Source organism: Amblyomma maculatum, chromosome 6 (assembly GCF_055883805.1).
Source record: "Amblyomma maculatum isolate TAMU_Amacu chromosome 6, ASM5588380v1, whole genome shotgun sequence".
In the NCBI taxonomy this organism is placed as follows: Eukaryota; Metazoa; Arthropoda; class Arachnida; order Ixodida; family Ixodidae; genus Amblyomma; species Amblyomma maculatum.
Genome location: NC_139349.1, coordinates 29,325,165 through 29,350,008, shown reverse-complemented (window position 1 = coordinate 29,350,008; position 24,844 = coordinate 29,325,165). Strand labels below are relative to the sequence as shown.

General features: G+C 44.5%; 1 protein-coding gene across 2 annotated transcripts in view; it reads right to left on the bottom strand.

Moving 5' to 3' along the window:
• Nucleotides 1–24,844, bottom strand: part of pHCl-1 (pH-sensitive chloride channel 1) — a 94,161-nt gene that overhangs the window by 46,940 nt on the left and 22,377 nt on the right. For both annotated transcript variants that reach the window (XM_084606294.1, XM_084606293.1), the window contains exon 2: nt 1,122–1,293. In XM_084606294.1, coding sequence (XP_084462420.1) covers nt 1,122–1,234 — 113 coding nt within the window. In that variant the 5' untranslated portion in view covers nt 1,235–1,293. The remainder of the gene's footprint in view (nt 1–1,121; nt 1,294–24,844) is intronic.

The window sequence follows — 24,844 nt, the reverse complement described above, 5'->3', positions numbered from 1 at the left end:
ACTAATAACCATATAACGCTAGACTGGTATATATCGCCTAATTAAAACCGTTGTATAGAAATACGCCGGTAGTTACATGTCTGTAGACAACAGATGTGCTCTCTGCATTTATATCCCCCCCTCTAAGAATTCGCTTTTGCAAATGTTAATAGAGCACCGAACTTGAAGACTCGTTGCAGGTCAGCAAGGGATCAGCTTCAACTTCACTTCGAATATCACGAAACCTGTGCACGGCTGAAGTGGCAGGGGTGTACTAGAATTGCGAGCCTCTTGTGAGAAAAGCCTTCACGTGTCTCCCTGTGCCGTAGGTGTTAACGGGTTTCCCTGCGGACTGTAAAAGGCAGTAATATCTGTTAGGAAACTAATGTAAACTGAATCCTGCGGTCGTAGTCGATCTCAGCATAGGTGGCTTCAAAAAACGAAAACGGAGGCAGAAAGGGCGGTTTGTTCTGTGATGGCCTGCAGTGATGTCATTGAAATCTTCGCCTTACTGTATGCTGACGACCACTTATTTCGGAAAGTCATCATCGTGATCATTAACTGTTGCAGGGCGAAGGCCTCTCCCCCATTCCTCCAATTAACCCGATCCTGCGCTAGCTGCATCCAGTGGCCCCAGCGAAATTCTTAACCTCATTCACCCGCCTAACCTTCTGCCTCTCGGAAACAGCCTGCTGTATTTTCTAACTTTTCGTCCTAAGTATGCTAATAATCCTCCAAAGTCGTTTCTTCTTTTGCACACTTTCTCCTGTAGTGTAGCGAAAGAATTGCGGTAGCGTTGGGCTTCCAGTCAGCATTAGCAGCATGATTCCGGCGCAGCATAATCGCAGCCCCGCCATGGTACAATTGACATTTAAGTTCTCCCTCCGCTCAAGGGGGACGCGGACGGGCACGGTGTAACGCTGGCCGAGTTGGCGCGCGCTCACGACGGAAACAGTCGCCGCGATCGAGACAACAATAAGTTTCAAAGGCAACTAAAAAAAGCAAAGCGATCAAAATAGAGCGAGCAGCCTGAGGGCGGAAAGAGAGAGCTAGTCTCCCCTGCACGACTATTGTATCGCGGTTTGTGAAAAGAGAAAGGGAAAAGAAAACGTGGAGGTGAGGGCCTAACCCTTGCCTCTTACCTGATGATGTGCGAGTCAGCCGAGGCTACCAGGAGCGCCGCCGGCGGCAGCAGCAGCAGCAGCGACAGCGCTGGCAGCAGCACCAGCAGCAGCAGCAGCGGTAGCAGCCGCATGACGCCGCCGCCGAGGAGGGGGTCGGGCGCAGCCGTCACAGCATGCCGGCCGAGCTGGCCTGCGTCCAGGGGAAAGGAAGAGGAGAGGACTCTGTCACTCTGTGTCATCCCCCAGGGAGTGGAGCACAAGGCCGCCACTCAGTCCCAGTTCCCTGGGCACCCTCGGAATGGCCACAGCCTGCCTGCATCCGCGTTCTGTGAAGCACGCAGACAGTATGCCTCCACAGCGTGCAGGCTCGTCTATCGAGGGTTCGAGCGGTGCGGGAAAGAAATCGTGGAGGCAGCTGAACAATGTTTGCACGCGACTTCAGAACGTGGGCACACGATATGGACTGCAAGCATTTAATCTTGTGAATGCTGCCAGCTGCTGTTAAACTTCACTTTGTTGCATTGCCCCCTACTCTGGCGCTGTAGGGGAGCGCAAGCAATATATGTAACCCAGCAAACTCGGCACAGGCAGCCCATATATTTTCTGCTGTCCCTTAGTGCGATGAGTAACAAACAGATAAGGAGTGTGTAAGCTCAAAGAGGCGTTGGTGCGCCCGCGATTGATTCGTGCACATGTTTACTGCGACTCAGGATTTCTCAGAGGCGCGATGCTCGCTTTCTTTCACCGGTTCGCGGCAGTAAATTATTACGCGGTTTTTGTTTACGCTATGCGCATTGATTAATACGAAGTTTCACAGTACAGCTTCAAATTTTTAATGTTTTGTAAACTACAACGCTATCATAATAGCAGGCAGTGACGGAGACGCACTGATTCCGCTGAGCGCGGAATTCTGCTCTCAAAACAACTTTCCACCGACTATTTGCTCACGTATGGCATTAGGTTTTGTCGGTGCGGCCCAAGATTCTGTTATAAGCTACAATGACCTATAGCAGGGTCAACAAACTTATTACGGTATGAATCTCGTCCTCTGGTGAACCGGGTAGGCAGCCGAGGCGTGCCTACTTTTTAAAACTGCCACCGCCAGGGGGTGTGCCCTCAGTACATAGCTCAAGCCTATGTGACGAAGGTCAACAATGACGCAGTCACAATGCAACATTGAATATCACTACTTTTTCGCTTATGTTCATTACTGTCGCATTAGTTTCATGTGGTAGTCACGTCAACTTACCAGGCGATCCATGGAATCCCCCACACGATCCAGGAAACCTTTTAACCGCGATCTGTACACAGCGGTGAAACCTGTGGTGTGCTGGTTAACTGAAAGCGAATGGGGGATGGCTATTATGTCCTCATGATTTTTGTTCCACCGAGCCCTATCCACCGGGAATACATTATTGCGCAGCTATTCGGAGTGCGCAAGCAGTCACGAATCGGTCCAAGACAGCAGCGCCGACAAGAATAAAAGCTGGCGTGAAGCCAGCTGCCGGCGTAACTGATCCGCGACGACACAACTACTAGCTTCGCGCCCCTTTCCTGCACGTGTAGCATGGAAATAGAAAAAAAAAAAAAACAAAAATTCTTCCTATTCGCTGGTGTCACCGAGCCTCCAGGGATTATGCGGACCGGTAAGCTTCCAAAGCATACCTCCGAATGCTGCAAGTGGCATTACCGATAAATCCAACACGGAAGATCGCTAACTGCCATTATGAAAAACAGCCACTGCCCTTACGCGAGACTGTCATTGACTGCGTTATGAACCAGATACCATGCGTGTTCCTGGGCTTTATATGGTCCAGAAGCCAGAGCCCATAATAATGCATGCGGCCATTCTTAGGTTAATATCCATGCAGCTGCTGGGGATGTTGCAAAGGCCGCACAGACCAAAGAAGGGAAAGTGAATTACATTCGTCCGCATGACACGTCCCTTCTTTGCGACTTTGGACAAGGTACAACCTCCCTACGTTGAAGATCTCCGCAGCGGCGGCAGCGACCTAGCACAGGCTTGTGAGCGCAGGTCCACCACAGGGACGCTGCGCAGCATGGTTCTACCCCAGTTAACAAGTATGCAGATATCATCTATCTTCAATTGATGTTGGTATACTTCTTTTCTCAACACTCTGTCCTGTTACGACGAAAAGGAAACAACATGCACCTATCTGAAAAGCTACTTAGCAGAGTAAATATATGGAATAATCTTAAAAGGCAGAGCCTTTCGAATGTACATGTGTTAAATGTGATTGGTTGCATGAAATGTCACAGGGACAAAGTCTCGTTTGTCTCATTTATCGCGATATGCAAGTATGGTACTCGTTGGTAATCTGCGTTGTCGCTATCTCTTTTTGGGTGCTGTTTTGACACGGACGTTTTCAGTGTATGGTGACATGTCATGATCCCTCGCATGCTATATATAACCTCTGAGCCACCGTGACTGGCATTCGTCCAACGTTTAGGAGGGTTCCCCAAGGGGGAGTATATTGCCATAGCGTCTGTTGTGTCATGATCCGTGCAGATGTAAATACTGTTTAGACTGGTTATGAGAAAAGAATCCACGAACAGTGCATTCACCTTGGAATCAGAAAATCGGCTAGCTTTAACGTGTGCGATGTCAGTGCATGTAAAGATCCCCAAGGGGTGGAAATTATTCCGCAACCCTCCACTGCGGCTACCCTTTCTCTTTCCACTTTCTCTTCTACCTTCCTCCCTTCCTTTACGGCGCGGTCAGGTGTCTCCAGAAACAAGTGTGACAGATACTGCGCCTTACACTTCCTCTGAACCAATTTAAAAAAAAATTAAGCCCTTTCAGATGCCAAATACACAACTTTGTTCACGTAAGACTGGTAGTTTATCTATGAGTGCGCTAATGCTTTCATCCCCAAAAAAACACTAGAAATGTCACAAAGTCGTTCGTATATCCTTTTCTTTAGCAGAGTGCACATAACGCTAGGAACCCAGATTGAACTTTTAAATATAGGTGACAAACATACCTGCACAACTACGTTGAAGCACCTGTTGTTAAGCTCGAAGGTTTGAGAAATGTTATTTGCCGCACTGGTTAGCTAAGATAAAGATGCACCAGAATTGCTATGCGAAATAATCTAGATTCATCCGAATCAAAGCAACCAAGCCAGTTTCACAGCTCCAAGCCATTTTAATAGCTTGTGCGAATTTTATACGTGTTTCTAAAAATAATGATAGTCGGTGCATAGCGTTGCATATTGAAATCTCTAGTTTGTTTGCTATACGAAGTGCAACGTCCCAACGTGACTGAGGCTATGAGGGACGTAGTCAGTAGTGGATGGCTTCAAAAACTTTCGAACTACTGGGGTTTTAATTGTGCACTCACATCCAGTACCTGTGCACAGTACACTTAATTGTGCACTTAATTGTGCACAGTACATGGGCACCTTGCATTTCACCTTCATTGGGAGGCAGCTGCTTCAGCCTAGTTCGAACTCAAGTCACCTGGCTAGCAGACAAGTGCCCAACAACCACTTAGCCAACGTGGCGGGGAAGAAATTTATGTATTTTGGAGACTTGCCTAGATTTTCGAGGCGGAATATGGCTTTCAATACAAACAGCAAGTGGTGTTTGAAAGGGTTAATAAACTGCGTGATAAAGCCGAAGAAGACTCCTGGTCGCTGTAGCTATTGTTTCCAGTAGAAAAGAGGTGCATTTTGAAAGAAAGAAATTTCCATACACCACTGAGGATGGTAAGGCTTGATGGCACTTTTGTTTACTGCAAAAAACAAAATCTATTCTTTCTTTTTTTTTTTTTTGTAGTGTTGACGTTTGCCTGGTGAAAACAAAAACGAGCATTTGCTGCCCAAGAAAGCAGCCAGAAAGTGTTCTCGCCTCCATATCAAAAAGGACATCGTGATCACTGTTTGGAAGTGAATAGCAGTGTTGCATAGCCTCAGAGTTTGCTTTTTTTTTTTTTCAGTGTTGACGTTTGCCTGGTGAACAACAAAACGAGCATTTCCTGCCCAAGAAAGCAGCCAGAAAGTGTTCTCGCCTCTAGATTAAAATCTCCGACGTCCATATCAAAAAGGACATCGTGATCACTGTTTGGAAGTGAATAGCAGTGTTGCATAGTCTCAGAGATACGCAAAAAAAAAAAAAAACTTATGTACGCACTTACCTTGTGAATCTATTGGCGGGTACGGACACATGTATTTTATTATTATTTTTTGGCCTTTTCGAGATTTAAAATACCTCCACTCTAAGCAAAAATTAAAGTAAGATGTATTGATAATTAAAACGTGAATATTAATCGACATCAAATATTCTTTCCTGCTTGTCCCATTACGAGGGTTATACGTAATCCATTTTACTGGCATGTGCTGCGTTTTCTTGCGTCCTGTTTACAGTAGCACAATCAGCGCTATAAGCCTGCGTATAATGTTTTTCGCATAGTAAGAATACGCCCGTAACAATTGTTTTCATTGCAACTGACAGACTTACATTCTTTTCATGAGTCAATCGTAAATGCTGTAGAGAATATTACTCTGCCGTAATAAGCCAAAAAGGCACAAAGACAGGGAGACCACGGACACCATTCCTCGATGCCTACTCCGTTTCGGAACATAGAACTTTTCACTTGAATCGCGATGATTTTCTTTAAAATGTTTAGCGTATCTTTTAGGTGCAGGCAGAAAATAAAAAAAAAGCCTGGCAGCCATTGAGCAATTCCATGTCACATAAAAACACTGCCAGCCAAAAAACAAAAAAAAACTTCAATAAACTTTGGTTAAACTCGGAACACTCTATCGCAGAGAGCTTAGTTTTAAAAACCTGCTTAAACGCATTTATTAGCCCTTTGTTCACAATTGGTGCGTATTTTCCTAAAGAAAAAAAATAATAATAGACTGTAACGGAAACCCATCCTGACAGGCGAAAGGCGAAAATAGATGTTTCAATTAGCAAAATGCGTAGCAGCAGTAATTTAGGTGATATGACCCGATCCCGCTTAATCATTAAACCGTTTCCTTCATTCTCGCCTTTTTCAGGTAAGCACGGTTTAGATAGCGAGGAACACTTTAACGGTTTCAATTTTTATATTATCTGGAGGCTACCAAGAATGAACCCATTCGCAGTACAGAAATTTCGTTCACAGGATTAACTGCACTACAGCGCAGTTCCCACAGTGCTGTTTTAGCGAGAGTAGCAGGCAGAGTTTTGTGTACTGGATCGAATAACGCGGTCGGGTGAGCAAGGAGCTGCAATCGCAAATGCTGGAGCGTCAGCTTCGTGCCCTGGACTCGTTCATTATTTAATGCGCGTAGCCCTGAAAGCAATCTCTTTAAGAGGCAGCTCAAGCTTAGGCCCCGAATTCCGCTTTTCTTTTCAAATACACGGACCAAAAAATCTCATTTGGCTGGTCATCTACCGATTCAGATGAAATGGGTTCCCTTTAAAAGCTTATACAGGTAGTGATTTATCTAAGGGAAAATTGTAGTTCCGATGTTCAAGGTTTCCTAGTATAGTACCATGAAAACTAAAATCAGAAATTACGTTCCAGTGCAGGTAGCTGCTTAACTGCAGACCAAACGATACAAATTGTATTTGTGCCTTCAATTCCTTTGGGAAAGAAATAGGCGTGTCGGTTGTATGAATTTTATAAGTTTCCTTATAAGAACAAAAACAACTATGCGGAGGATAAAACTGATTAAAATTTCAGTTTTGCTTTTTTAAATGTCATTAAATGTGTACGTCAACACATGCTGTTGCCAGATTTCATTACCGAGATACACACGTCAAAAAATAAATACAAAATTCTATCATAGTGCTTTAAACTCGTAGCCGCAATAAGTCTTTTCTATGCAAATGCTCTAGGTATTAGTGCCTATAGGTACTTGCTTTTCTTTTTTCACATCATATCAGCCTCGGCTGTGTAGGGCATATTCTTACTGCGGTCTGGGATATTTTCACCGTCACATAAACAGGATCTGCTGCCAAAAACTGTGGCGCAAAGTTTGTAGCGCATCGAGCAATTATTTTTCTTTGGGAAAAGTTTCAATCAATGCAAATAAAAACAAAAGAATAAACACCGAAGATGGCATTGAGTTGTGGCAACATGGCAGAAAACAGAACCAAGAACGCACTGTTTGAGCCTATTTCTTGTTAACAAGTAGCCTTGTCATTTCTGTCTTATATTTGTATATGAAAGCGTTTCAAGCAATATCAGCGCGTCGTCATCATTTTCCTGACTTTAGCCAGCATTCGCGTTTATGCATACGTAACGCGTGTTGGTCACTGCGCAACCCTATAACAGTTCCCTTTTATAGTGCAGGGCTGCATATTTTTGCGCCGCTTGATTTAGTGCGAAGTATAAATCGAGCTGACAGGCGTAAAGCACAAGGCCCAGTGAATGGAACTCTATGCTCCACGTGCATGGTACTCCAATTTAATTGCTTGTCCGGTGGTTGTTGAGGGCAGTTTCTGTAAATATTTTGAACATGTACTGAAACGCTTAGGCTTTGCGAAGTGCGAAATGAACCGAAGCTTACAACCGCTCTCTTTATCGAGTTTCATTCATTTGTGGTTGTACACTCTGCGAAACCTGTCATCGGCACGCGATCTTTTATGGTGAAGGTGTTAATACCACGGCGATTATCTGGTCAAGAAGGGTATTCGAGTCCATCGTTATTCAGCTTGAATCAACGACCCTGTGCCTACATGCGCGGCATGCTCGTCTCGCAATCCCTAGTCCTAGCCTCAATATCCCCCCCCCCCCCTTTTTTTTTACCGCCAAATTCACCCGAGTTGCTTTTTCGCCGAGCGGCATTGCTTTGTTAAGGTTCCTCAAAATTTTGGCGTTAACGCAAGCATTCTGACCTGCTCGTTGCTAATAATGGTCCATTGGTATTCTTCACTCACTGCAATGAGTTCTCTCCAATGAAGCTTGCTGTGCGCCCTTCAAGAATGATTGAGCTAGCTTGTGGTGACGTAACGGCATTCTTTGAACTCCAGTAAATAACGCTATTGTATACGTGTATCGTAGCAAGACTGAAACAACGTAACTAGCCGCTTTTCGAGATGATCAATAATTTTCACTGATAACTTGTTCTCCAAGCTAGTGATAAAAAAATTAGGTAAGTATTATGTACTCACTGATGAAATTAGTGGACTAGAACATGTTGTATATTAGGCCAGCCGATTCCCAATAGCCCTCCGCTGTTTCACTATCAGTTCAGTTCCGTTCAGTCGTGACCGACTCTTCGTGACCCTATGGACCATGTCACGCCACGCTTTCCGGTCTCTCACTATCTTCCTAACATCACATAACTTCATCTGCAGTGCCTCGAGGATGCCATCTAACCATCGCGTTCGCTGCCTACCCCTTCTCCGGCGACCCTCAACCTTTCCCAACATCAAATCTTTCTCCAGTCACTCCTCTCTTCTCATCAGATGACCAAAGTAGCTGAGTTTTAACTTTAGAATTTGACCCTCCAATGAGCAGTCAGGGTTTATGGTCGACCATATCGACTGATTTGATCTTTTGGCAGTCCAAGGAACTTTCAACAGTCTTCGCTAGCACCACAATTCAAACGCGTCAATTCTTCGGCGGTCAGCGTTTTTCACAGTCCAACTCTCGCATCCATACATCACAACTGGAAAGACCATAGCACGAGTTATACGGATCTTTGTTGGCAGACTAATGTATCTGCTCTTTACTAGGCGGTCAAGGCTAACCATTGCTCTCTTTCCCAGAAGCAGGCGTCTCCTAATTTCATGGCTGCAGTCTCCTTCCGAGGTAATCTTGGAGCTCAAGAAGAGAAAATCTGTCACAGCTTCCAGTTCTTGTCCATTGATGCTCCAGGACTTGATAGGGCAAGACGCCATGATCGTTGTCTTTTTAACGTTCAGTTTAAGCCCAAACTTCTCACTCTCTTCTTGTACGCGCATCAGAAGTCTCTTGACTTCCACTTAACTTTCTGCCATTAAAGTGGTATCATCCGCATATCTAAGGTTGTGGATACGTTTTCCAGAAATCTTCACTCCAGCTGAAGACTCGTCCAGACCGGCCTTCCTCATGATGCACTCTGCATAGGTTAAATAGGCAGGGCGACAATATGCGGCCTTGCCTCACTCTTTTCTCAATCGGAAACCAATCAGTAAGAACATGCCCAGTTCTGACCGTGGCCTCTTGTCCTTCATACAGGTTCCTGAGGAGACAGATGAGGTGAATTGGAACTCCCATCTCTTGAAGAGCTTGCCACAATCTGCTGTGATCAATGCAGTCAAGCGCTTTCGCATAATCAATAAAGCAGAAGTAGATGGGTTTCTGGAACTCTCTTGCTTTTTCCATGATCCAGAGAAGGTTGGCAATTTGGTTTCTAGTTCATCTGCCCTTGCGAAACCCTGCTTGCACGTCCTGAAGATCCCGATCCACATACTGCTGCAGCCTTCCTTGGAGGATTTTCAACATCACCTTGCTAGCATGCGAAATAAGTGCGATCGTGCGGTAGATGGAACAATCTTTGGCACTTCCTTTGTTTGGAATGGGGACCCGTGGCCTAGTGGTTAGAGCGCCCGTCTCGGCTGCGGGAGGTGGTTAGTTAGAAACCCACCGCCGGACACCCACCGGTAAAAATGGGTACAAGCGTCCCCCGGCCTGGCGCTCAGCTTTTCCAGGGGTGTGCGTTTGGTAGAAGCTCCGTAAACCCCGCTGCGCGCCCCTCCTCCGCAGTAGGCCCAAACCCAGCTTCGAACCTCGCAGCCTGCAAAGGTGGTTCTGTTTGTCTTGCAAAGGTACTTCCTTGTGAGCCTCACCTGAAGTGCTCCCTTAGACGTTACAATACATATACGTTATATATATAACGTATATATATTGTAACGTCTAAGGGAGCACTTCAGGTGAGGCTCAAAGGACATATATATATATATATATATATATATATATATATATATATATAGGGGAAATGAGGGTGCTCGTTATACTATATGAAGGAAAGAAGCCAACAGTCGGCGGGCCAAGGAAAGCGTTGGGGATGTTACTTTATGTCCTTTTTTTAATGTTTACTTGGATAATCACAGAAATTAGTAATGTAATCTTGTTTAGGGGACAGATAATTAAACACAAAGTAGAAGAAAAAACAACGTGCCGATGGTGGGAACCGAACCCACGACCTCTGAATATCGCGTCCGGTGCTCTTCCAACTGAGCTACATCGGCCGCTGTCCCCCCTGATACTTGCTTGGGTATTTATGTTGTCTGTATACGAACCTTGAGTGTTCACCAGCGCCACCCTCAAACATAGCGGCGGACGTAGAACGTCCTTTGTTACCGCCAGCGTCACGTAGAACGTGATCAAGAGCGAGGGTGAAAGCTGTGCTGGAGCTCTCTTACGCTACCTATGGCTTCAAGACTGCCAGAACCGAGACCCCCGTAAGCTACAAGCAGATCAATTAAGGGGAAATGAGGGTGCTCGTTATAATACATGAAGGAAAGAAGCCAACAGTCGGCGAGGCCAAGGAAAGCGTTGGGGATGTTACTTTGTCGTTTTTTAATGTTTACTTGGATAATCACAGAAATTAGTAATGTAATCGTGTTTAGGGGAAAGATAATTAAACACAAAGTAGAAGAAAAAACAACGTGCCGATGGTGGGAACCGAACCCACGACCTCCGAATATCGCGTCCGGTGCTCTTCCAACTGAGCTACATCGGCCGCTGTCCCCCCTGATACTTGCTTGCGTATTTATGTTGTCTGTATACGAATCTTGAGTGTTCACCAGCGCCACCCTCAAACATAGCGGCGGACGTAGAGCGTCCTTTGTTACCGCCAGCGTCACGTAGAACGTGATCAAGAGCGAGGGTGAAAGCTGTGCTAGAGCTCTCTTACGCTACCTATGGCTTCAAGATTGCCAGAACCGAGACCCCCGTAAGCTACAAGCAGATCAATTAAGGGGAAATGAGGGTGCTCGTTATAATACATGAAGGAAAGAAGCCAACAGTCGGCGAGGCCAAGGAAAGCGTTGGGGATGTTACTTTATGTCTTTTTTTAATGTTTACTTGGATAATCACAGAAATTAGTAATGTAATCGTGTTTAGGGGAAAGATAATTAAACACAAAGTAGAAGAAAAAACAACGTGCCGATGGTGGGAACCGAACCCACGACCTCCGAATATCGCGTCCGGTGCTCTTCCAACTGAGCTACATCGGCCGCTGTCCCCCCTGATACTTGCTTGGGTATTTATGTTGTCTGTATACGAACCTTGAGTGTTCACCAGCGCCACCCTCAAACATAGCGGCGGACGTAGAGCGTCCTTTGTTACCGCCAGCGTCACGTAGAACGTGATCAAGAGCGAGGGTGAAAGCTGTGCTAGAGCTCTCTTACGCTACCTATGGCTTCAAGACTGCCAGAACCGAGACCCCCGTAAGCTACAAGCAGATCAATTAAGGGGAAATGAGGGTGCTCGTTATAATACATGAAGGAAAGAAGCCAACAGTCGGCGAGGCCAAGGAAAGCGTTGGGGATGTTACTTTATGTCTTTTTTTAATGTTTACTTGGATAATCACAGAAATTAGTAATGTAATCGTGTTTAGGGGAAAGATAATTAAACACAAAGTAGAAGAAAAAACAACGTGCCGATGGTGGGAACCGAACCCACGACCTCCGAATATCGCGTCCGGTGCTCTTCCAACTGAGCTACATCGGCCGCTGTCCCCCCTGCTACTTGCTTGGGTATTTATGTTGTCTGTATACGAACCTTGAGAGTGTTCACCAGCGCCGACTGTTGGCTTCTTTCCTTCATATATATATATATATATATATATATATATATATATATATATATATATATATATATATATATATATATATATATATATATTAAGGAGAACTGGTGGAGGCATCAGTTGTTTGAGTGTACTAAATACGTTTTTTACCTACTGTCGTCCAAGGCTGGGCTTTTCGTGTGCACAAACGGAAGATATGTATTCTCGGACATTTTCCTTCTTAAGCGATATCTTCGTAACGACTTCATGAATAAAATACGAAGCTCATTAGGCGTACACGTGGTCATAGTACGCAGCGCGTTTTAAAAGTCAGATATCTCCCGCTCTTTGGCAACCTAAAGTGAAAGGCCCAAACTGCATACGCTGTTAAATTAAGAAGGTTAGATGCTTGGGCTTGTTAGTACATGGTCGAAGGGAGCAAAATGTAGCGCACCAAGACAAAGATTGAAAAAGAAGACGCACACAGCACTAACTTCCAACTAATATTTATTCAATGAAGAAAGAATGGTTTTTATACCACCCGATATCACATGCGCCAAAAGAACATGCGCTAGCAAGTCGTATCAGCCAGATATGCGATCTCATTTGGAAGCAACGCGACAGAAGGGTTACTTATACATTCATCTTTCAAAATAGTGGTCCATTCAGCTTCAATTATTTCACGCGTGGAACTGTTTTTGTGCACTTTTGAAACCAAACTTTTTTTAAGAAGAGGTATGCAATTGCAAGCCCGGCAATGAGGCGACAAACCTTTACCACACATGTTGCTAACATCTCGGCCATGCTCATGAAGCCTATCATTGAGGCATCTGCCCGTTTGACCAATATATTGCTTCCCACAGGATAGAGGTATCTGATAGACTACATTTTGGATGCAATTAACAAATCTTTCTTTATCTTTCTTTGTGCAGCCTACACCTTCTTGGCTTCTGACGAAGTTTTAGTGCGTAGCTGAATCAACTTATTCGGAGCCGAAAAAGCCACTCCCGATCGCTACGCTACGTTTTTAAGATTATGGCATTTTCTTTTGGCGAATTTGATATGCGGTGGTATAAAAACCATTCTTTCTTCCTCAAATAAATATTAGTTGGAAGTTAGTGCTGTGTGTGTCTTCTTTCTCAGTCCTTGTCTTGGTGCGATACATTTTCACCCCTAGTTAAATTAAGTTGGCTTGCTCGAATAAGAATGCGCGAAACCTTCATACTTTTCTCTGTGTAACACGTTAGGAAGCTGAAACGCCGAAGCGTTCTCCGTAAACTTTTGGCCGTCTCTTGGGTCAAAATAGGTTAGCTGCGTTATGTCCGATGCAGTGTTTTGCAGCATTATATCTGATAGAAGTTTTTCATTACATGGTTGACAGTGCTTTGTTTGTCGTTTTATGTTCTTAGTACATTTTCGTTTACGCGTGACTTCCTTCCTTTTTGCAGAGGTATTTTCATTAACAGACAGCGTCTAATTAGATTTCATATATTTCACATGTTGACTAGCGCCTTCCATGATCCGTCTATTAGTGACAATGTGTTGTGAATCTGCACTGCTGGCTTCTAGTGTATGATACAAACAGCTGAGTCATATTTATTGGTTACTTTCTTAGGCACACTTATATCGAGCCTAAAGCGTGTGCGCCAACAAATTAAGTACTTTGATGTGTTTGCCCGATTCCTGTTAGCAGTGGCTTCCTTCCTTTGATTCATGCCGAGTGCAAATGAAATTCCCTCGAAATTTCATCGGCTTTCAAGACCAAAGTAAGAGTTGTGGCTGCTGTAATCAAAAAGAGCATTTTAGCGCTAAAAAAAGCACAAACCAACCAGTTACTCTCGAATGCACTAGCTGTTGACAATGAGTGTCATTGTTTAGATTGTATTTAATTGTATTGTATTGCAATGTATTGTATTGTATTGTATTGTGCCATATCTTCTTGTATTGTATTGTATTGTATTGCATTGTATTGTATTTTATTGTGCCGTATCTTCTTGCACTCAATTCTATAGCTTTCGCCTATAGAAAAACACATCAAAAAGGGATGCTGCTAAAAAATAATGGCGACTGCTGCATCATTCCCTGCCCTTGGCGATTTATCTTAGTTCCTTTCTCTGCTTTCTTGAACTGCTATCGGGCTCGATATCGCAAGCTTTTTTTTTTTTTTTTTTTACAATGTGCTTTTCTTTTTCTTTTTTTGGCTCGTCAGTCTTGTCTGCTCGTTTGTTTCCAAAGCTTAGCATTTCTATGGAACAGACGGTGGAGGCGAATAGTAAGTAGCTGAGACAAAAAAAAAATCGAACTGATATGAACAAACAACGTTTTTTGAAAGAGCTCTAATGATGTGTATCTATGCCTGAAGTCTTTTCTATGAGTTATTTCCGGGGCACAGTCTAGCGCAAACGCATCCCGTTAGCCTCAGCGCCGCCTAGCAGCGTCCCTGCTACGAGGGGGATCGATGCGGGGCAGTTTTTTATACGGCAGACGCTTTTACGTTCGGCGCGCTTGCCATTGCTCTCCCATGCCTATTTGGGCAACAGCGAACGGCCGGCGATGAAACATCAGAAGAGGCCTCCGCGCCACTGCCTGTCTTAACGCCGGCGTATCAACACATGATTACGAAATCATTTCGAAAGAAGCTTGCGCAAATGTCTTGCGCTGATAGAAAAAACCAAACAAAACCCATCGCGGTACTGTTGCGTCTGCTGTGAACACAACGCTCAGCGCTTGAATGTTTTCGTCGTGCGGGCTTTTGCGCGTACACAAAAGTGATCTACTCGACGCGGTGGCTAAGGACCATGGCGTTCATTTGCGCTGTTGGGCTGCTTGGTTCGGAACGTCGTGGTCGAATCATGGTCATAGCGTGTGCATTTAGATAGCGATGCAACGTGACACTGCTAGTGTGCCGCACAATCAGCTCGTATGACCGACAGTCTCCCAGCACGGCGTCTCTCCATAGGGTATACGTGCAGCGCTGTGCACACCTTCCCGAACTCCACCTCGCACGAGCGCGCAGCGTCTATAACTGCCATTCGGTTCGTAGCAGACGCGTAGTTCGAAACAAAAGCTGCCTTGCTCAGACTGCGCGTAACAGTCTGCGTAGGATAGACCTCCCTGCTGAAACGAGAACATGCCCGATTCGGATCGTGTAGCAACGCAGCTGCGAACTACGGCGAGCTAATTCCGCCGCTAATTGTTTCAGGGCTTCGTCGTCAAGATCAGAGCAACGGCTAGGTCTCGGTTGCTCGGGATATTTGTCTTCATTTTTTCTTCTCTTTTGCTCAACTTTCGATGTGTAAACAAATTATCCATGGTAATCGGATTAGGGCCGCCGCTTGTGTCTCGCTAACAGCGAACATCAGGGGAAATCAAGAGCGACGTATTCTCTCTTTGCGCCTGAAAAGCATGTACAGCCACCACCGAGAGCGACAGCTGGCCTGTCATGGCTCTGGAATGGCTGCTGCCGAGGACTTCTGGCGCGAGCTAATTGCATGTTTCGAAAGGATGAAACACAATCCGCGCCGATCTTCATCGTCGTCGGTCATCGCGCATTGCGGTTACGTAGATGCATACCGTATCATGCGCGAAGCACGTCGAATATTTCTTAATTAGGCTCGAATAAGCCAGCTGGCCCCAGCTCTACGAGGCAGTGGAACTGATGAGCAGAGGATATGTAATTGGAGGTTATGAGAAATAATTGAAGATCGCGAATGCAGGTAATAGCCATATGAAAGAGCGCACATAATAAGTCCTAATAATTTATTTTATTATTTAGTTGTTTACACGATGCTGCATACAGGACTGATACGGTCCAAGCAAGATGGGCGAAAATTGTAGAAAAATTATATTCAAAGCATCGAAAACAATAGTGCATTTCAATTAAGGCAGTTAAGGAGGAGCAGGTGCGCAGAGTATGGAGACAGCTATTTACCGACCTCCCTCAAATTATAATTACTGAATCAGCTTGAATAATAAGCGTACTTTTTTTCTAGTGTGTAAAAAATTTTCTTCGTGACAAACATTTCCAGACACTTTCAAATTTAATGTAAACAAAGGTGCTGGAGCAAATTTAAAACAACGAACAATCGCCCCCCCTCTGGCCACTCCGATATCGCAGGTGCTTACACTTTCTTGGGTCAGTGGCGTACTCTGCACGCATAACGCACATTTGATGCTGGAGCATATACAGCTCGTTTGCTCGAAAAGCCTTCACCGTACTCCACTTTCGGCTCGGTTGCTGTCGAGAGTTGTCAACATGGAGGCCTGTGGGTGAATCGGTGTTTCTTCATATACGCCACAGTTCAGGTGTCTGTGTGTGACAGCAACTGCATCTTTCCTTTCCTATAAAGCAGTTCACAAAGGAGATATCGCATCTGCTCTTAAGGAGAAGCTTGAGCGTGTACGTCCCTCTAATTTTTACCGACGCCGCGTGTCGATTCGAAAACCATTCATTGGATGAAAGTTTGCTGAAAAAGCAGGTGGGGCCCTCAGTCTACGGATCCTGCAATTCACGAATGTGAAGCAAATGACCGCCAGACCGAAATCCATGGTTGTGCGGCTCAGTCGCTTGCCGATATAATGCTGCGGCTTTTACTGTGTTTGTTTACGTCTATTGAAACACTAACCAATAATTCGCGGTTACACTTCGTGCATGACATCACACGATGAGCTGAAGGCTGCGGAACCAATGTCTGGTCGCTTCACTCAGTTTTTCTTTCTTTTTTTTTTATGTCACAATAGAGATATTCACTACCAAGACATGCTGAACTACACCCCTGCAAGATAGCGGGGCCTTATGGTGCTGCATGCCCTAACTTTATTAAATTCTTGGCCATTGAGGGTGTTCGGCTGATCTAATCCTCTGACATCATCAAAAACTGCAATCAAATTTTGCTTTTGCAATTTAATTAACTTTACTTAGGTTTCCTTTCCTTTCTGGAGATCGGCAAATAATGCCTTTTTCTGTTCTAGAAAAAAAAAAATGAAAGGAAAGCGTCATCTGCTCTTCATCTAGCCTCTTTGTTCACACCTTTATTGATATACATTAACAATATCCTCTGTGAGATGAATGGAAGGGGTCATTTTTCACAACAGGTATATACTAGTGCCATACTCCCGCTTTATTTCTATCCTTCCTCCTGCCTCTTCCTCCGCACTACCCTCGATTGGAACGCCTCACTAACCGACATTCATTATTTCAAGACTGCCATCGAAAGTCATTTGTATTGTAACTGCCGTACTCCAAGCCCACCCCTCATGTAATACCCCTTAAATGGGGCCTTTGAGGATTCAATAAATAAATAAATAAATAAATAAATAAATAAATAAATAAATAAATAAATAAATAAATAAATAAATAAATAAATAAATAAATAAATAAATAAATAAATAAATAAATAAATAAATAAATAAATAAATAAAAGTTCTACAGCGGTTCACGAACTAGTACAAGAGGTGTAGAGGAGTGCTATTGTGCAGGTCTGTGCTACAGTAGTCGTCTTTAGTATAGCGGGTTTTGCGTGGCTCCGTGCTTAGCCAGTGGCTCCTGTATTAAAGAAGGCACTGACTTGAAGAAACAGGTTAACAGTGCGCACACGCTAACCTAAATAGCGTTAGCGTACGCACGCAATTTTAGTGTTAGCATAGCGGTTTATGTGCACTTCGCTTAAAAACGTAGTGGTGTCATTTCGACAGTAATCAGTCCACATCAGCCAATTAAAGAGTCGTTGCTGTCCCGGTTTACACTTTTACCAGTAATCAGTGGTGCTCCTGTCTTTAGGTACAACAGACCTTACTTTGACAACCGTGCGTGCTTTGCAGGATGCTCCGAGTCAAGCCACGACTGCCAATTAACGTAGGTAAAACGGAAAATGCGAAAGCAGCAGATAATAAAATGCCGAGATGCAGCCACACGAGCGCACCCTGCGCGTGCCGCTCCCTCGATTTAGGCATACCAGATTGAGCAATACAACGCGCTAGCGCCGCTTATTGTTATCGATTTAACACCAAAACTCACAATATCATGATTGGCTGGTCTACGGGGTTTAACATCCCAAAGTGACTCAGGCTATGAGAGACGCCGCAGTGGAAAACTCCGAAAATGTCTACCACTTGGGCATATACTGACTTACCCACTGTCTACACACTCTCTTCCCATTTCGGGCGGGTCGCATAATCTGTATACCGACAGTGAAAGGAAACGAATGTACTTGCAGTACTTTCTGTGCCAAGTATTTTTCGTTTTCTCAAAAAGGGTAAAGGATGACGTATAATATTACGAATATTTTATTTAGGTAATTAAGTGCTTTTAGTTTTCAGTGCAAGCAAGAAGCGATAAAAAGCGAAGCGTGAAGCTAATGCCAGAAAAGCTGTCACTTTCATTTGCGAGTGGCGCCAGTGAGTCCCAGCTTGCAGGCAGCCTAGTCAACCATGCCGTACACACGCGCCGTACACACGCATACACAGGAAGAATCATGCACTAGTAGACACTGCTGGAGGCGCTGCTGTGCCATTACTGTTTGCCGCTTCGCTCGAGAGGACTTCAGGCGTTTGCTCACACGCTTTGTCGATGCGACAAATCAAGAACGTATCACTGTGCCCTTCGCGAGGCAAATATATTCAGTAACTAACAGGACGGTAGAGTAGAATTTCTGCACGACACACACTCGATCGAAAAAAAAAAAAGAAAAACTCTTCCTTAATAAACCGCGAGCTCTGCTGAAACTGCGCGCATAGAAGCATTCGAGTCGCCAGAACTGTTAATGATTGCCTTCGCATTATCTACATAGTTGTCAAAAGGTATATATATATATATATATATATATATATATATATATATATATATATATATATATATATATATATATATATATATATATATATATATATATATATATATATATATATATATATATATATATATATATATATATATATATATATATAAACAATAAAGCCGATATTGTCGTTTCAGTGGTATAACCAAACAATCCCTTCAGTTTTCATGGTAATAAAACGCTAATGTCGTCAATCGGCGTTGCCAGTTAGAGACATTAACCAGGTGGCAACTGCATTGTTTTCCTGCACACGACCAAGCGCACTGACAGCTGTGACATCTTTCTGTTGGAGAATCGCGCGTGCTCCATAACACCGGTTCGTCATCGTCGTCCTGTGCTTACGCCTTGAAAGCATCTGGAGTGATATGCCGACTGTTTTACGCTGTCTGGTGCTTGGTTAAAATACAGGTTACACCGCAGTTATGCCATCGTAGTCAGAGATACGAAACCTGCTTGAGCAAAAGCTTTATGTGTCGTCGACAATGGTGCTCAGATCAATTTGCAATGATTATCCTAGCGCCTGTTAAGTTTTCACGGTCACGGTTAAGGTGCCGGAATGTACGGCTTGGCAGACGCCAGCAAGAATTTGGGACTTTGCCTCACGGTAGCTCGTACGCGTGTAACACTTACAAGCCATACCCAGGGCTTAACTTATAGTTTTGACTGACAGGCTGGTGAACTCGGAAGAAACTCGCGAAGTTTGAAAACTCCAGAGTTCAACTCAGGGTTTTCATGGCAGAGCAGCAGCACCTTGAACCATCGCTTCGAGCTGCGCCAAAATTCTGCCTAACTAGCGTATAGTTTCAGTGTCATATTCACCTGTCGAAAATGCTGTCGCACTGTCTGTGCGCCAATAAATGCGACGACTAACGCCTGCGAAGGCTGCATATGATCGGAGTCGAAGAGCAAGTCCTCCTGAGTTCTATAGAGCAGGTAGATTGTAGGAAAGCTAACCAATAGCAGAAGGCTTTGCGGGGACGTACCTCTCTAGCTTTCTGTTTTTCTAATGGAGTTTGTTTGTATAGTGCGGTTAATTTGTTCGATTAAGTTGCCTGTTTCATCTCAGCCATTCATCGAAGTATTTCCGTGAAATCTCGGTATGAATAATAGGACAATAAAGGGCTTTGATGCTTATGCAATGTAATTATCGTGAAATATCAGAATATCGGTGGTGGACACAGATCCTTTGTGTTGCGGGCCAATGCTAGACGGCGCTGACTGCGTGGAAATCAATAGTCTCCCCTGTTCGCATTTGTTTTCACAGTGATAGTACACGACCACTGTGGCAATCGTAAACCCATCACTGGGAACAACGCTCCAAGCGGTTACCGCTTGAGGACGCAAAGGTTTCTTAACGAGAACGTTTAGGTCTGCGTGCCCACAAGGTTAACATGCAGACGCAAAACTTACTTTAAAGGCGCGCAGGTATCGTGACAGCGGCATCGTTTGCACTCTGTTCCCATGGAATCACAAGACTACTAAATGCAATTTAAATTAACATGCAGTTTAATATATGAAGCACTCCCACCGAGTTATCTGTGCAGTCGCTATCAATGCTCAACACAAATATGTGGCAGAGCATCTATACTTATAGCTGAATAAATTTAAAGTTAGGAATCACCACTTACAAAAAAAAATTACTTCTAAGCTACTCTGATGCAGTAAGGAATCGTTAATTTAGAGGTGATTGAAATATTTGGCGTAATCTTTGAGTAGGAGATCAGGACGACATACTCGTTTGCTCCAATCGCCACTTCACGGGTGGTGTTTTGTAACTAACTTTGCGCCCTCTAAATATTGCTCTTTAGAGCTCCCTCTGATGTAACACGGGGACCTCCGAGAACTCGCACCGACACCGGCGAATGTGGTCAATTTTTGCTTGGAGCAACGTTTGTCTTATAGGCAGGCGTGGCGATGTTTCCGGCACCTTTCGCCTGATCGCGGAAGCATATTAGACAGCAACAAAAGAGAGAAAGACAAAGGAAGGTAGATGATTACATGCCCCAGGTATGGGGACCGTGCAGCTTCTTCAAGTCTGAATGGAAATCAAGATCTTTCAGCCTTTGTATGCCCCTTTCTGACCCCATAGGAAAGCGTATAAAACGGCAATATACACAGAGAGAATGGATCGTACCTAATAATCTTACACTGGGAATAACGATGTCATCCTGCCATGTACAATGGCACATTGACTCACGACGAGGCGCCTGGCGACCAGTAATGGGACGATATCAACGTTTGAACGGAATCATCGCAGAATGGCACGACCCCGGCAGGAAACCATTCGACGCGCAGCGACGGACTATACGATTGCACAAAATAGAGCAACGCCTGTATCCCCGGTATCGCAAGGAACGCAATTCCTGCCTTCTACTCGCCGCGGTCCCAATACTGCGCTTCCCGCTGCTGTGTTGACCCTTGGCGGCAAGTGTCAACACAGAGTCGCCTCAATTGCCTCCGCGACGGCGGCAGCGCGCCCAGCGACGAACGGGAACCGTTTCCGGGCCGGCAGTGCTCTCCTTTACCGAATGCCGCGCTTCAGAGACGAACGGTGCCTTTCGCGTGTGGAAGAAGGCTTCTGGGAAGCCCAGAATAACTTCCTACGCCAAGCTGCGCAGTGGAGACAATGTGATGTGTGCACGCACGAAGGCCACGAATTCGCACCACACTCTGTCTACTGGAGAAACCGTTACAAGTGCCTCGATCAAAGGGCATATTAATACTTTACAGATGGTTTGTCTCCGCACGGACAGACTGTTTGTCGAGAGGGCTAATTGGAACAGGCTTGTCCATTTCAGCTTTTAGGCTAAGAAAGGGGCTTGCCGTTCTTGCGAATATTTCAGTGCTTGGTTTGTAATCCTTTCTGATGCGGATGCAGCTATTCACGTGATACAGTATTAGGCTTCATTAGGCACAAATATAGCTTTCAAAATAGGCGACGGTAAAAAGGCCCTAGAAGGGCCTGCATTGAAGGACCTCAGTTGGGGAGACAAAATCAACCCGGAGCCCTACAATAACAGTGGCCATCCTACTGTCCCATATATTCTGTGGTGCTGCTGGGTTCTTCGATGCGAAATGATCCAGCCCTAAAATCCCCCCCCCCCCCCCCCCCCTCAATTCTTCTGAAAGAAAAGAAGAAGTTGAGCGTGTTGGCGATGATGCGTAAGTTCTTTCGTTGAAGTACTTTTGCCCCCCAAAACGTGTTGCTGACGTAAGCGCTATTTGAAATTTCAGTAAAAAAAGCAAAAGTAGGTCTCAGGAAAAAGTTTTATCATTCGTGAAACAAGATGCGATCAGAAATATTAATTTGATATATTGCACTTTCATAGTCCTTTCATGTGAGTTCATGAATGGAACATAATATTTTTATGCATATTACTGGATCGTCGAAAATGCAAAAAATGTCATTTTGGAATTTTGTTTAGTTTAACCTCAATAAAGTGTAAGCCAAAAGATTAGTTATGGTTTAGCTTTGGTTAACCTCTTAGTTCAATTGCGAAAGCAACGGCGGAAGCTTCTTTTGCCTGCTACATTATTCCCCTCTCACGCCCTATCAGTGTAAGATGCTACATAATTGAGGACAATTAAGCTCATCCTTTAAGGCTATGACGCGAGAGCGTAAGCTACGAGCCCACATATAAAGTCATGCTTCAACCCATCCCTATGAACGCGCCTGCGTGTCTTGGGGTAAAGAGAATGCTAACGGTTCTGGCAGGCTGAGTCTAATATCACCCTCCCATATTAAAGGAGCGACTCGAGTTGGCAGCTCCTGCCTGTGGCATAGTGGTAACGTGAATTCAAATGTCATAGCAGGCTGATTTTTATTGCGAAAGCAATAATACGACAGCCAAAGTGAGACCTCGGGTGGCCGCAGCTACGCTATGAAGATGCGTAGCTACGTCGTGAAGAGACGTAGCTACTGTCTCCTTACAAAAAATCACCCTGCCATGACGTTTGAATTCAATTTACCCCTCTGCCATGGGCAGGAGCTGCCAACTCGGATCGCTCCTTTCATATGAGAGGGTGATATCAGAATCAGCCTGCCAGAACCGTTTGCATTCTCGTCACCCCTACGACACGCAGGCACGTCCATGAGGCTTAGTTGAAGCGCGACTTTATATGTGGGCTGGTAGCTTACGCTCATGCGTGATACTCTTAAAAGATGAGCTTAAGTGTCCCCAATAATGTAGCGCCTTACACTGATAGGGAGTGATAGGGGAATAATGTAGCAGGCAAAAGACTTCCGCCGTTGCTCTCGCAATTAAACTAGGCTTAACCAAAGCTAAACCACAACTGATTTTTTAAAGCAATTTGCTCGAACTTTCAAAAAAGCGTATTTTTATATTTAGGCCTGTGTTGGGAATCGAGGTCATCAATAGATAAAGACAGGCAAGATGGCTTATTTTACATATCAACATCTTAGATTTTAATTTATAAGATATTACGTGAGTAAATGTTGTTCGATAGGAAAATATTATATCTTTACTTGCATAACTGGCCACAGCGCCATGATCTGTGCGTTCAGTTGAAGTCTCTAAACCCTCCTCCCCCCATCCCACTCACAAAGCACTTCTAAGGAATGGGAGAGTGTCCATAACTTTCAGGGGGCCCTCCAAAACTGGAAGATGGCTGCAGAGCCCTATTGCAAGGGAAAGAAGGCAGCTCCTTCCAGCAAGCCTCCACTCTCCAGAACATCGCCACCCACTAACCGCTTTCTGACAGCCTGGATTCATAATTGGTTGAATTATAAAATGATCAGATTAGAAACCAACCAAAAAACAGGCATATCAGCCCCGCTGCTAATGGTCTATATGTCCGCGGATTGGGGCCGATCAATGAAATCACGGCTAACAAACCAGTTTTGGCTGGTTTTATTCTTTTATCGTTGCCTAATTTGGTCACAGAAGCGCACGAATCAGCGGCTGCGAAGTAAGTTCTAAGGCATAATGCGAGGGCAGTCGATTTAAATCTGGAATATGTAATTAGTCGTACTAGCGTAGATTTCTCTATGAGTGTCGTATAACCGCCCGTACATTTTGTATTTCTAACCATCAATTTAGTTTGTGTCCCTCATTAATGCACTTTCTCGTTAGCTTCCATCACGCACCTTATCTCCCCTTATTTATTTATTTCATTGGATGGGCTTCAGCAGAATTAAAACGCAGATTTAAATCTAACATTTTCTCATACCACATCACCTTTGGTTAACCAGCCAACTGAAATCATTAAGGTGGACACATTCTTAAATGCACATCTTTTTTAAGCTTTGTGCTGTCCTTCGTCATTCCATCGTAAGGCAATGTTGCGCTTTAATTGCTGTAGAAGCTTTTTCCAAATGTGTTATTTTCTATAGCTAGAGCTTATCGACATATTTTTTTTTTTCGCTTATCTCGTTATCACTGACCTTGCGGATAATATGATCCGCCGTGGCTAGTGTACTTTTAATACTGGCAAAAACGGCGGTTTATTTTTATTTCTTTTTTATCACGAGCATAAGCAGTACTTTTGAAAGCAAAAGCAAAACAGAAGAAATATAAAATTGAGGGTTCTTCCAGCTTCAGTGTCCGCTGGGACCGGAATAACTTCCCCTTGCATAAAATAGGGACGGCCGACGGTCAGCAGCGTTGCCAGACGCCGCTACGCTGAGCTGACCTGTATTCCCAACCTTGACATGTCGCCGTCGCTTCACTCGGTTCAGCTTCCGGCAGCGCGGCAGGTTTTACGTCTCGTTATTTTCGACGCAAAGCATGCAGACTGGTCGATCAATTAACTTTTACGATCGTGTTTTCGCTACGCCGCAGGAATCAACTCGTAAATCATCTCTGCTGTATTGTTAATCTTTCTGCGTGGCTCCCAAGTTGTCGCAGCGGTTTCAAGCAATGCGATAAATGAAACTTACTTTTAAGCTAAAAATAAAGAGATAGCAATAGAAACGAAATAAACGTGATTCCGTAAGGCAGATTACAAAGAGAGACAGGAGCAGGAAAGTTAACCAGGCTTAGATCACAGCAGATTGTGGCAAGCTCTCCAAGAGATGGGAGTTCCAATTCACCTCATCTGTCTCCTCAGGAACCTTTATGAAGGGCAAGAGGCCACAGTCAGAACTGGGCATGGTCTTACTGATTGGTTTCCGATTGAGAAAGGGGCGAGGCAAGGCTGCATACTG